General features: G+C 39.6%; 1 protein-coding gene across 2 annotated transcripts in view; it reads right to left on the bottom strand.

Annotated features, from left to right (window-relative positions):
- The window catches only part of TEX2 (testis expressed 2), a 56,446-nt gene that overhangs the window by 22,969 nt on the left and 21,077 nt on the right, over positions 1-12,400 (bottom strand). For both annotated transcript variants that reach the window (XM_050908308.1, XM_050908309.1), the window contains exon 2: positions 7,165-8,819. In XM_050908308.1, coding sequence (XP_050764265.1) covers positions 7,165-8,793 — 1,629 coding nt within the window. In that variant the 5' untranslated portion in view covers positions 8,794-8,819. The remainder of the gene's footprint in view (positions 1-7,164; positions 8,820-12,400) is intronic.

Below are 12,400 nucleotides of genomic sequence, written 5' to 3'. Positions count from 1 at the left end.
AGCCCGTCTACTTACAGCAAGCACAGACATTTTAACCACCAATAGTCAAGGCAGAGCAGTCTGCTTATAGACAGCACTGACATTTTTATCACCAACAATTAAGGACTGAGTGGAAGACCACAATGGAGTTTGTTCTAATGCATCATCACTGTTTAAGATCATTCAACATGTTGTGTAACTGCCCAGTTACAACACAGGAGTCATACATGTGGATTAAATTTCATTTGTTTCTGTGCAGTGAAAGAAACAGAAAACAAACCAACCAGTCCTGCTGTAACAAGCCTGTAAGTGCTGACTCTAACCATGGGGGTGATGTTACTCCTCTAACATCTGATTACAGAAAATGCAAGATGATAAATGGGGCAGAAGACAAGCCAGAATACTCATTCAAGGAGGACAAGTTTTCCTTCTCTTAACCTGCCATACAACATACTTTGATAATTACTTCTACCTGCACATCAAAACCTTAATTCGGCATACTCGATATTCATTAATGTCAACAGAAAGCGAAGGAGATAGACTTAAACAGCTATACCCTAGAGCATAAAGTAACATGGCATCTTTACAAATACCTAGGTGATTATAGTAGGGGGGAGAGCATCCGCTGCTGGGAAGTGGGGAGAGCTGAACGAGCATCCCTAGTATTCTTCAAAACCAAAAAGTTGTAACTATCTTATGCAAAACATCCCAGAAATTACTGCAACATTTTAACTTATTAAAGAAGTTTCCACCCACACATAGAAATATAAAATTTATTTTAATGCTCATTTACTTTAGTGCCATATAATTTCTCAAAGTAGACAGCATACACTTTCTTAGGTGCCATAGTAACAGTGGTATCTATGTTTTGCTTACTCCAATATCTAGCTCCATTTTCACTATAAACCCTGAAAAACCTAGATAAATTAGCATTTCTTTTATGTTCAGGAAAGAAGTTCTCATTCATCTTTGCTCAGCTCCAAAGCAGACTACCTCTTTTATTAACAAAAATACCTATACCAACACATACTCTTTGAGGGAGCTTTGTGTTTGGCTTTTTTGCTTACACTGGGTTATATACAACTACCATCTAGGAAATACAATGCATGAGGAAGAGTTTTCTATAAACCATCAAGGCTCTGCACAGCAGGGCTGATGTATGTTTGAGCACATCCCATTTCCCTCCTAGAAATTATTAAGCCAAGACATCTTTGAGCAGACAGCAATTAATTTTCAGCCAGGAACTCCAGCTGGACTTATTGAAGCACAAGGACATCACATGAGTTGCCTAAAGCCACCGTGAGCCATTCACTCTGTGCAGAACTGAAATATCCATATGGCCCACAGATCTCTGGAGAGACTCCCACCTGCCCCCTGGATCAGATCTCCAAGCTATTTCTAGCTCAGACACCGAAGTCTGGAGCCTGCAGTCAGGCAAACGTACAGACGAAAATTTGCTGCCTCAAAAGTTTATTGCCTTCTTCTGCAAGGCAGTTCAGCCAAAGACGACACAAGTTGGCACAAAGAGAAAGGTATACTTGGAAAGTGGATCTGTATATGAAGCTTAGCCACACAAGCCCTTTTTATAACTGTAATAAGCTATGCTGTTATTTTCAGTAGGATGGTTGGAAACCTCCGAGTATGTGTGGTACCCAAGAAGGAAGGTCAGAGTATACTTGAAGTTTCCTTAACATCCTGCTTGAGATGGAACTGGCTGGAGTTTTCTGATGCCAGGACTGGAGCTGAGCAGAGGACATGTAGCAATGAAAACAAGGCGTGATTTACCCATAATTCTCTTGACTGCTGTGTACCGTAGTAAGAAGTAAAAATTCACAAACGTAGCTTCAAAGACAAAAAGCTGAGAGTTGAGACGACATTAATACCTTGGGACACGCATCAGATGCACAAACTTTGCTATACCTTCTCAGCAGCTATACGACTGTTATCCAACACCCTTACAGTCATGTCTAATTTTATCCCTCCAGCACATAGTGAGATGCCATAGCCACATCTGTGATAAAAAGGCACAAGGACCAGCCTACGTTAAGTAAGTTAACCAAGTCCAATGACTTCACCAAGTCCAGTGAACAGGGGTCTGAATTCATCTGGTATGTCATCCACTAGACCAGCACCCTTCCTGTCCCATTTCTTCTGTAACAGTGCCAGTACCAGCCTTTCTGCCAGAAGATTTCCTTACCCTACAACTAAACAGCAGACAAGAGGCCCTTTTGAAGATTGCCACCTTCTTCCCAGCAGCAGCAAGACACACTGAATTTAAAGGGCAAAAATAAACAAAACAGAATCTCTGCTTACTCAGTTTGTATATTCCCGCTCCTCTTTCAGCATCCAGGAGCCTTGGAAAGTCCCACCTGCTTTTCTGATCCCTGCCATGCGCCCAGGTTTTCCACTTCAAATGGATTAGCTCTACAATCTGCCAAACACACAATTATCAAACCCTGTACTGCTGCCTCCCTTGCTCACTTTAAGTAACAACCCCAACAGAAGTGCAAACGCTGCTTCCCATAGCACAACCATCAGGTTATTAGCGACTGAAGAACCTGTCCAAGACTTTTAACGATGATTTCCAGCTGCCTAAAGTACTAAGCGTTCAAAATCTAGAACCAACAGAAGATTTACCGCCTAAAACAGCGGCCTACATAGCGATTTCTATACAAGGAAGAGATTGGCTGCTTCGTGTATTTGAGGCATAACCCCCAAACCAAAAGATACACAAGTTTAACTTCAAATATTTGGGGTTTTATTTCAGACAGTACCTAGCCAACAGTCAGGATGAAAGAGATACCGCATTACTACAAACACTCCTTGTATATAAATTTTTAGTTTCCTATTTCTAAGGACGCATTGTTTCCTTTTTGCACTCAATTTTCAAGTTATTTTGTAACACAGAGAAACATTGCATGGCTGAGAGTGAAATGTTAATACTCCACCAAATGATGATTCTTCACTCTATTAAGGAATCTGAAAACGTGTGCCAGCTGCAGGATTTTTTCCCCCCATACATCTAACAGTGTTAAAGGGGGAAACAACACCATCTGCCTTCTCACTTCAGCAATTTTCATTTTTGTAAATTGTTCCATCTAGCATAAAAACCATTTTTGATAAGGTTATCCAAGAAAACCCAAAATTCATTCCAAAGTTCCTGCATTTTAAGAACAATTTTAGCAGAAATACCTCCACCCCTCTCTTTGCAAAAACAAACTGGAACAAAAGATTCACAGCCTACAGAAACCATTTTGCAACGCATCTAAACAGAGAAGTTATGTTACCATAACGTGCTAGCAACAGATGAATTTTCCCGAACTACTGAAACAACAATGGGTTTCCTTGTGTAGGAGAGGAGTGACTGTATGATGGGTCTTTTTTGTACTAGCGAAGTTGTTAAAATAAGAAATTTAGTAATTCAGGGAGGACAATGACCATAGTCACATGCCACTCTGCAGCTGCTTGCCGTTTACACTGATCCTGTGATCTCCATTTACAAAGGTCAGCAGTTGCTCTGAATTCACAGCTGAAATTAGGAGAAAGTGCCTCACCATCAGACTGATAACTAACCTGAAAAAAGTATCCGGTTAGAATATTGGGCAGTATGGCTTTTATAGCAAAGGTCACAGTTACTATTCAAAAACTCATACATGTGCTAACAGGACCTGGCCTGTTTGCTAGACAGCAGAGACCAAACTGGCTTTCAGAGTGCAGCACGTCACCTCTGTCACAGCAGTGCTATCAACTATACCGGCCCCCCGGGGAATGCACCTGTCTGTGGAACACAAGCATTTGCATAAAACAGCATTAAAAGGCCCACCCTGGTTTACTTTTCCTCTTTTGTGACTCTGGGCTGCAAATTTTTTATTCAAACTGCAGTTCAACAGAATAATTCATGCAAGTAAGAACCGCAGAGTCAGGCCCTGTAGAGGATCAACTTTTTAATGTTACTTAGTTTAAGATCTCAGGCATGTTATACCTTAACCTGAGACGAGAGGTTGAGGGGAACTGCAAAAGATCCTTACGAAGGACCCAAAGGGCTGGCGGCACAGACCAGGTCTGCATGTAAAAATAAATAAAAATCATTACTTCTATGATATTTTCAAATACATAAAAGAATCAGCAAGTCAACTTCACAATACAAGCCCAAATCTGGATTAAAACTGCCCCCAGAGTTTCTTAGTGATATTAACAGATTGATTAATATCCATTATCATTAAATAATAAAATGCTCCAGCACTGAAATTCTTGAAAGACTGTCGATCACTCAAATCACACTGATTGCATTAGTATCCCTCTCATTGCCACTATTTTACAATACTTCAATAGTATCTTGCTTGATAAATAAAGAAAAATGTAATGCAGTTTTTTTGAGCTTTTATTGACGGGGAATCTAAAGATACAAAAAAGGTCTAAGGTGGGCAGAAGTAACCATCACCTCAACTGGAAAACACATTTGTCTGCCAGAGGCCACTATCAAACATGAAATCCCTAGGGTGATATTCAGGAACAGCATGCTGGTAAAAAGCCACCTCTTTCTGTACAGCTGTGGCTCAAAAAGCTTCCTTTCTCTAGCAGGCACTGCCAACATAGTCTTCTCATAAGAGTTCTTTCTAATGGAAAGGGTAAATTTATAATTTCCATTTTAGCTGTTACTTAAAACCTTTTGTATCAGCCAGCACAACACAAGGGAATGCACACTTGAGAAGGCCAATAAGGAAGTTAGAAAAGACTAATGCATTAAAGAAGAAAAAACAAATGTGGCCAGAGGAAAAAAGGACAAGGAAGCTAGAGAACTGAAGACTAAGGGAATAAGAAGATACGAAAACATACACTGAAAATGCAGGGGGTTTGTGTGCATTTTCTGGTGGTAGTGGGGTGTTCTCCTTCCAAAAGCAAAGACATTTGAGTGAAATAAGTACAGAAATCTACAGAAGCACACACTAACCAGCACAACAGTGTTTTACTCTTTCACATTGCAAAGGAACAATTTGGGGGCAGACAGTATTAATGTTCAGGTACTTCGGCAACTGCTGAGGGGAATTTTCCACTAATTCTTGAAACCAGGGAAATGCAAACTTCTCAGACAATATCTACATGGGGGAGAATGCACATGTACTTGTACAAAAATAGCTTGACAGCAGTTTGGCAGAATCCCAACTCCTAGAGCCCTATAAAGGGATCTTACTCATAGCCTTTATCATAACGGCATGAAAGCAGTTCAAGCCAGAATGCAAGACCAACAAGTCCTGAAGAGAACATCTTTATGCAAGAGCATCAAGTTTGATTTTCCTTTATTCACGTGAGTTTTGTTACAGATTAAATCTTTATCACATTTTTCAGAGGATCAAAACCGTACAGTGCTCATTTTGAGAGGCAAATAGAAAACAGTTGTATGAGGGAAGAATAATAACTTGCATCTACTAAATCACATTACATTATGTTCCACTACAATATGGGCACTGAGCTGGTTTTTAAACTCCTGAAGCATTAAAACACCCTTTTATAGGGCTTTACATATTAAGGACAATTACTTTGTGTGTTAATGAGCAGAAGAAATACTTCTCAGGTCATACAAAACAATGTACATTCATACAGACTTCTCTGCACAGTTCATTTCTTGCCTACAGCCACTCTCATAAAATGTGTCTCCTGGATAAAAGCGTTAAAATATAGTTTAAAGGTTCCTGAATAACAGCTAACACCTCAAAGAGACATCTTAACACCAGCCAACAATGAGCATCAGGACCTTTACCAGCTTTCAAGTTTCAAAGCAAATTTATAGGCTGGGTCTCAGCACCCAATTAACAAGGACAGAACTTAAAGTTTGTCAAGATTTGTACATGTAAGCAGCAGGTAAATCAGTTGGGCAGACAGGATTGTTCAGTCTGCATTCACAACAGCAAATAAAGACCACAACTCATAACATTCAAGAAAAACAGGGAACATCAAAGTAGCATCAGGGCTGGGCATGCAATTGCTGCCTGTATTCAGCAAAAGTTGGCTTTTATACCCCATTTCTCTAACTTTGCAGTTACCTAAAGATACATGAGATTAGCTATCAATACACTATAGATTCTACAGCATATAACCAATACCATATAAATTTAAATTCATGCAATCTTTGTGTTGTTACACAACTGGAGATGCACCTTCAGATAGCTCAGGATGGATTTAGTATTTACACAAACACAAGAAAGCATTCACAAATACTCTGATAAGCAAGCGATATCAAGTGAAGGTTGTACCACTATCATTCTGAAATGCTTCTCTTGCACATCAGAAACGAGTAGATGCTTTATTGCTCAGAATTCTGCAATTGGGACAATATTATTTTAATTCATCACAGATGGAGATTAGAAGAGGCAGGACAGGGACAAGGAAGAAGCACAAAGCCACTGAAATAACTGAGTGGTTGTATGGATCACAATTGGACAGACAGCAACATGCCAGACATATGAAGCCACAGCAACTTGCAGTATCTGAACAAGAAGTGGGGATGGGGAAGGGCAAAGAGGAGGGAGGATAAATTTTCTAAGAGCTTGATTGAAAACCCAGCTCTCAGGCACACGTTTTACTGAACTGTAATCCATATTATACAGTACAATACTCAAGATAGCAGCATGCAGAACCACAGACATCGTAACTCATGCATATGTCCCTTTCATCACTCATTCCTCCTCCCATTCTAATTAGCTAATGTTTGAGGAGATTCCATATGCTCTCCAACTATCTACGCTTTACTTGAACACAACGCTTTTGAATCTGCTTAGACTGAACAGATAAGACAGACAAATTACTGCCTAGACAGTAAAATACCCCAGAAACAAAGTACATCTCACAAGACGCAGCTTCAAGCACAAATGTTATTTTACACACTAAACTCTGACACTACTTGCTCTCAGTAGTTCAGCTGGATCATTTCAAATCCATCAGCAAAACCATTTGCCCTTTTACTTTTGAAGCAATTCTGGTTTTCTAACAATCCTTAAGGACACTGAACTCTTACATATTCTTGGATACTAAACCATTTGTGCCCCTGACAAAGCCGCCTGACCCTAAAACAATACTCTATTTACAAATGGGGATAATTCAGCTCATTTACACCTGCAGAATAAATCTAGTTTACTACTTCTACACAAAATAACGCACAGACACACACACAAAATGGCATGACCTCACCTTCAGTATTTCAGGTTCTTTGATGTCTAGAGCTCCAGCAGTCCATCGCTTTTTCATACTTCTATGCAATTTGAGATATTCATGGGTACGTGGAGTAAGAAGCCAAATCACACAGACAGCTATCATAAATCCAAGGGCCATTCCAAATAAGAGTCCACTTAAGTAGCCAGGGAGAGGGATAATAAAGTAAGCATAGACTAACAGTGTTAAGAAGTATAAAGTTTTCACTGGTATTTTAGGCTCTTGCACATATGGATTATTTTCATCTTCACTACTGAGCATAGTACCATTTTCCTCAGTCATCTCTGGATCAAGCAAAGTTTCAGTAGGTTTATCAGTTTTGCTTTCATCCTCTAGCAAGGAAAAGTCTTCAGAATACAGTTCACAAAACTCCTCATCCTCTCTGCTTGCTAGTGCAGACAATGAACATTTTTCAAGTACGAGTGAAGTTTTCGAACTCACGTCCTTTGTGCTTGCAGACTGAGAGCTTTTGGTCTCTGTTTCTTTTGCATGTTCCTCAGCCGCTTTTGACTGATCGTTCTTATTCAGGTTAGAGTCACTTCCATAGAAGTCCCCTTCAGAATCACATTCTTCTTCCTTAATGCTGTAGTTGTTATTGCTTTCCAAATGGCCATTCAAACTGGAAAGGTTTGAGAGTTCTGAAGCACTTGAAGATAAGGCTTTGGGCCTGTGGCTACTACTTTCATCACCCATTATTTTACTGAGCAGCTGAAAAGGCTCATAGATTACTTCAGAAAGGCGTCTCTTAGTATCTTCAATTTTAGCCTCCATTTCAGGTACTTTAAAAAAGGAACGAGTGTCAGAGGGAGATGTTAATGGAGATGAGGGAGCAGTTTTAGAATCACCACCTGTAGCTCGAGGTTGAGTGAACTGTTTGAACAGATGCAAGTTCAGTTTCGAGTCGGGTGGCCTGTAAGACACAGCTTCAGATTCTTGTTTAGAAGTGTCTGTAGACAGAGATTTCACTAAGGTTTTCATTAACTGTCTATGTCGCATCGGTGGGGTGGGTTCTTTTGGTTCCACATCTGTTGAAAGGGACTTGACTAAACCCTTAAAAGGCTTTGAACTAGAAACTGTGGATGATCCACTAGAGCAGACAACTGATCTTGAAGGGGATGAGGATGGGGAAGATGACAGGCTGGATTTCTGTTCTACAGGTGGTGGTGCACCTGACAAGCTAACTGTATGACAGGAGTGTGATGATGGAGACAGGACTAGTGGCACTGCACTGAATACTTGGGATGTAGAAGGAGAATCCAACAGCTTTACAGTCTCTGCAGTTGGCAGAACTGCAGGTGATGAGGACAGTAATGATGCAGAGTTGACCATGTTAAGCGAGGTAGCTGGACCAGAAAAATCATGGCCGGTATGCTCAAAGCAGAGGTCTTCCTTGGCTTCAAGTGCTGTTACAATGCTTTGGTCATCTAGTTCCTCATCAAGAAATTCCTTGAACTCCTCTTCCTCCTCTTCTTCCTCCTTCCCAAATGCAGAGAAATGAATAGTGATGGTTTCTCGGGAGACAGATCGTTGGACCTGCACTTTTGGTGCTGACTGCTTTGAGGACATTTCACCAGTTTTCTCTGCATGGCTACTGTTCTGACTTGTCATTGCAGGTCCCACAGATGTGTCAGAGTCTGTGAAGAAAATGTAATACTATGTTAAATGCATTTTTTTCCCCCTTCAAACATCCTTATTTTCAAGCATTAAGCCAAACACAAGAAGACAGGTTATACGCAACAGGTCAGTCAGCTGAAAATTTAAACACTCTGGACACTCTTCATCTCACTGGATTTAAAGCTGTCTACTCAAATTATGGACTGTTACTAAAGAAATTGACTGTAGATTTATTTCATTTAAAAAAACCATATCTATATTTTAGTTAATAACCCCTTCACATCTGCTTAACTACCTCATTCTTAGTATCATTGAATGCAAGAACAGATTCGGAGAAAGACAAAGAGAAAAACATACTTAGGACAATTGGCAATCGTGGATAGGAATGGAGAGCATTACCAGACCCCCTCAGATGATCCTGAAGGAAGAATCTGACACAATTTTAGGTAGGAAAAACACCCACACACAACCCACATAAAAAACAACAAGCAGAAGATACTTATGCTCAAAATTACAGATCTAGGTTACTGTTTGATAGATAAGATTTTTCCACATAGCACCAAATGGCAGCATTAAGAAGCGTCGTGCTGTTAAAATTACCTTCAAGTGTTCTGAAATTATAGTTCATCTCTGATGCACCACCTTCCTATTTTCCCCACTAGATGCATTTCTGAATTCCAGAAGCCCCATCCCACCCCAGCACACTGAAATTCTTCACTCCTAACTCTCAGTTCCTTCTACATACAATAATTAACGCTTTCTATTTCTTTTAAATAAAGCAAATTTGAAACTCAAAGCGAGGTCAGAAATATGTAAAAGTCTTCATGTGTGGTACAGTACCTTCTCTTGTATACCTGTTTGAACTGGTCTATAGGAAGTAGAGATCTAAATTGTATTTTATCATGTGTGTTATCATAGTTTATGGTTGGACTCAATGATCTTAAGGGTCTTTTCCAACCTAAATGATTCTATGATTCTATGTAGTCTTTGTCTTTCCAGGTTTTGCAAGCTATGGACAAATGATCAGCATACACAATAGTCCAACAATTGCAGGCAAAACAAAGCATAATTGGACAGAACTTAATTTTAAAAGTTATCATCCTGAATTCCAGGACTAGACACCATTTACAAATGTATGTTAGCAAAACCCCAGTACAGCAAGACAAAGTAGCTTCAAATACTTCAATAATGGACAGTATCAAACTAACTGTTGTCAAAAACACATGAGTCAGTCTTCCGCAGATACAGCATGTTTGAGATCTACCTCAGATAACATATATACCCAAAGAATTTATTACTGCTAGCAGATTTGCTGTAGGAATGTTTACACACTCTTATACTTCAGTAGAGGCAACTGTTCTTCTCACTGATATAGCAATACTACTTTTTGAAAATACTGACCTCTGATCAGATCGGTGCACACAGGCTGCTTATGCGATAGATATACTAACATACCTGCCTTTTACATCAATTATATCTACATGTTATTTCAAGCATTTCATTGACCCATGAAAGTGGACTTAGCATATATTTACATGGAGAGGAAATATCACACATTTAAACCAAGGCACTGGTGACCATACACAAAGATGGATCAGTAATTACAAGATAGCTCTGCCTTTCTGGCTGTGAGGCAGCACTTCATCTTCATTGTCAAGGCAGCAAGTTTACCACTTCAGTAACTGAATTATTTTTCAGAAGCTGTTAAAATGCTGTAATCAAACTGTCAAGCTGAATTAACAAGAGGCCTTTGCTGACGTTTAAAGAGCAGTTCAGAAGAATGATTATGTGGTGGTGAAGAAATGTGCACTTCACGAACAGTTGTGATATCAGATTATATTATCCAGCAAGCCAGTGCCACCTGTTTGTCACCATCTTCCTACTAAAGGTTGTAGCCCTTTCTACTTGCTAATGGAGCTGTTCATGTAAACACTTTTTAACCTGTCAGTAAAATGAGCTGGGTTAAACATCTTAAAATAGCAGATCTCTGCTACCCAGCTTATCCAGTAATGTTGGAACAGAAGTGAGTATCTGCCCACAACTTCCTACTCACTATAGCTGTCCATTTTATGGCTCCTAAATCGTTGACTAGCTTATTCCTTGCTTCTTTTAGCATTTGTGTGCTTCCCAATCAGGTTGTACAGAATGAGCTGGACTCTATCCTGCTTCATGCAAAGCCTCCAGAAATTTTAATTTCAGTTCAGTCCTGGTTCTGCTGTACACATCAGGGAGCCAGTTTGGGTTCAGAGAACCAAAAGAACCTTTCAGAACCTAGTCACGTTTTCACTTGACACCTAACCATTTTTCTGATGAACTGCTTAAGAGTCAAAATTCTGCCTCAAGATCAGGTTCTGGCTTCAGCTTTTATCATGGAACTGTTTTCTTCTGTCCTCCCCCAAATCCATCTGACATATCAAAGTAGAAGTATTAAAGGAGAACTCACTTTCAGTGATGGAGGTGTAACTTCCAGCCCACTTAGCACTCAGCAGATTGTTACCCTTCCTGCCACATCTGTGGGTCAAGTAGTTATCCACCCCAATAGTAAGAACCCTCAGTTATTCAGAAGTTTCAATATGCATTTATCAGTCATATGTGTATATATAACTTGGTGATTGTTACAGTTGGTAAGAAACTTGGTCTTTCATTTCCCTGTTGGATTAGCACACTTGGGAACCAGCATCATACAGAATCCATGCTTCCTACGGACACAGCTCCATTTCACATAGTTCAAACTGCAAATTTCCCAATTTTTTAGACAAACGCACCCAAATTTATTTTGGAGAGGGAAAAAAAAAAACTACTACTGGACAAGATATGTATCCAACCCTATTTCCATTTCCCTAGTGCTGGACCATCAGCTATCACACATCTCTAACATTCTGTGCCAGCTGTGAAATTGCAAGACTAGCAAACCAAAATTTGAAAGTACAAAAACCCCTAAACATCTTCCAGGTCATTGAGCCATTACAACACTATACACTAAGGAAGGAAAGAAAACAACAAAAAAACCCACACAAGAGCTGCACTTGCACACGATGCTGTTGGCATCAGCTTGAAATGCCTGACCCTTTCTCTTCTGCCCCTTTGGCACTAACCGTGTATCAATAATCTAGCAACACAGGAGAAAAATATTAACTACTCCTCCCACCCCCAAATAACATTTCTAGTGTGTTATTTTCGATCAGCTAGAAATTCATGGTTTTGGTTAGCTCTTTAGCACACTATGTTTACACTGTACAGTTAATTACCTTGTGTTTAAACACCAGTTGCCATGTTGTGCTAATGCAGTGCTAATTACCTGAAACAGATGAATTTTACTTGCACACACCAAATGTACTGAAATATCCCAATTGATATTCAGAATGCCTGTAATGGAATATCTGCTCTTGGCCAAAACACATGTGCTCTTTTAAGTAAATAGCATTACAATATTTCTCCTGTATTGTACACTGTTTTTTTAATGTACCAATTGTTCGAAAATTTGATACAAGATACAGCTTTGAACAGCTGTGCTTGGGAAAAGGATGAACTGCCTTGTAGCAAAACCAGCCTATAAACAGGGTTGATTTAGAAAGTTACAGCAAGATCAAAGGAGGCTAAA

Source organism: Gymnogyps californianus, chromosome 19 (genome assembly GCF_018139145.2).
Source record: "Gymnogyps californianus isolate 813 chromosome 19, ASM1813914v2, whole genome shotgun sequence".
NCBI lineage: Eukaryota > Metazoa > Chordata > Aves > Accipitriformes > Cathartidae > Gymnogyps > Gymnogyps californianus.
This window is presented reverse-complemented; position numbering and strand designations above follow the sequence as displayed.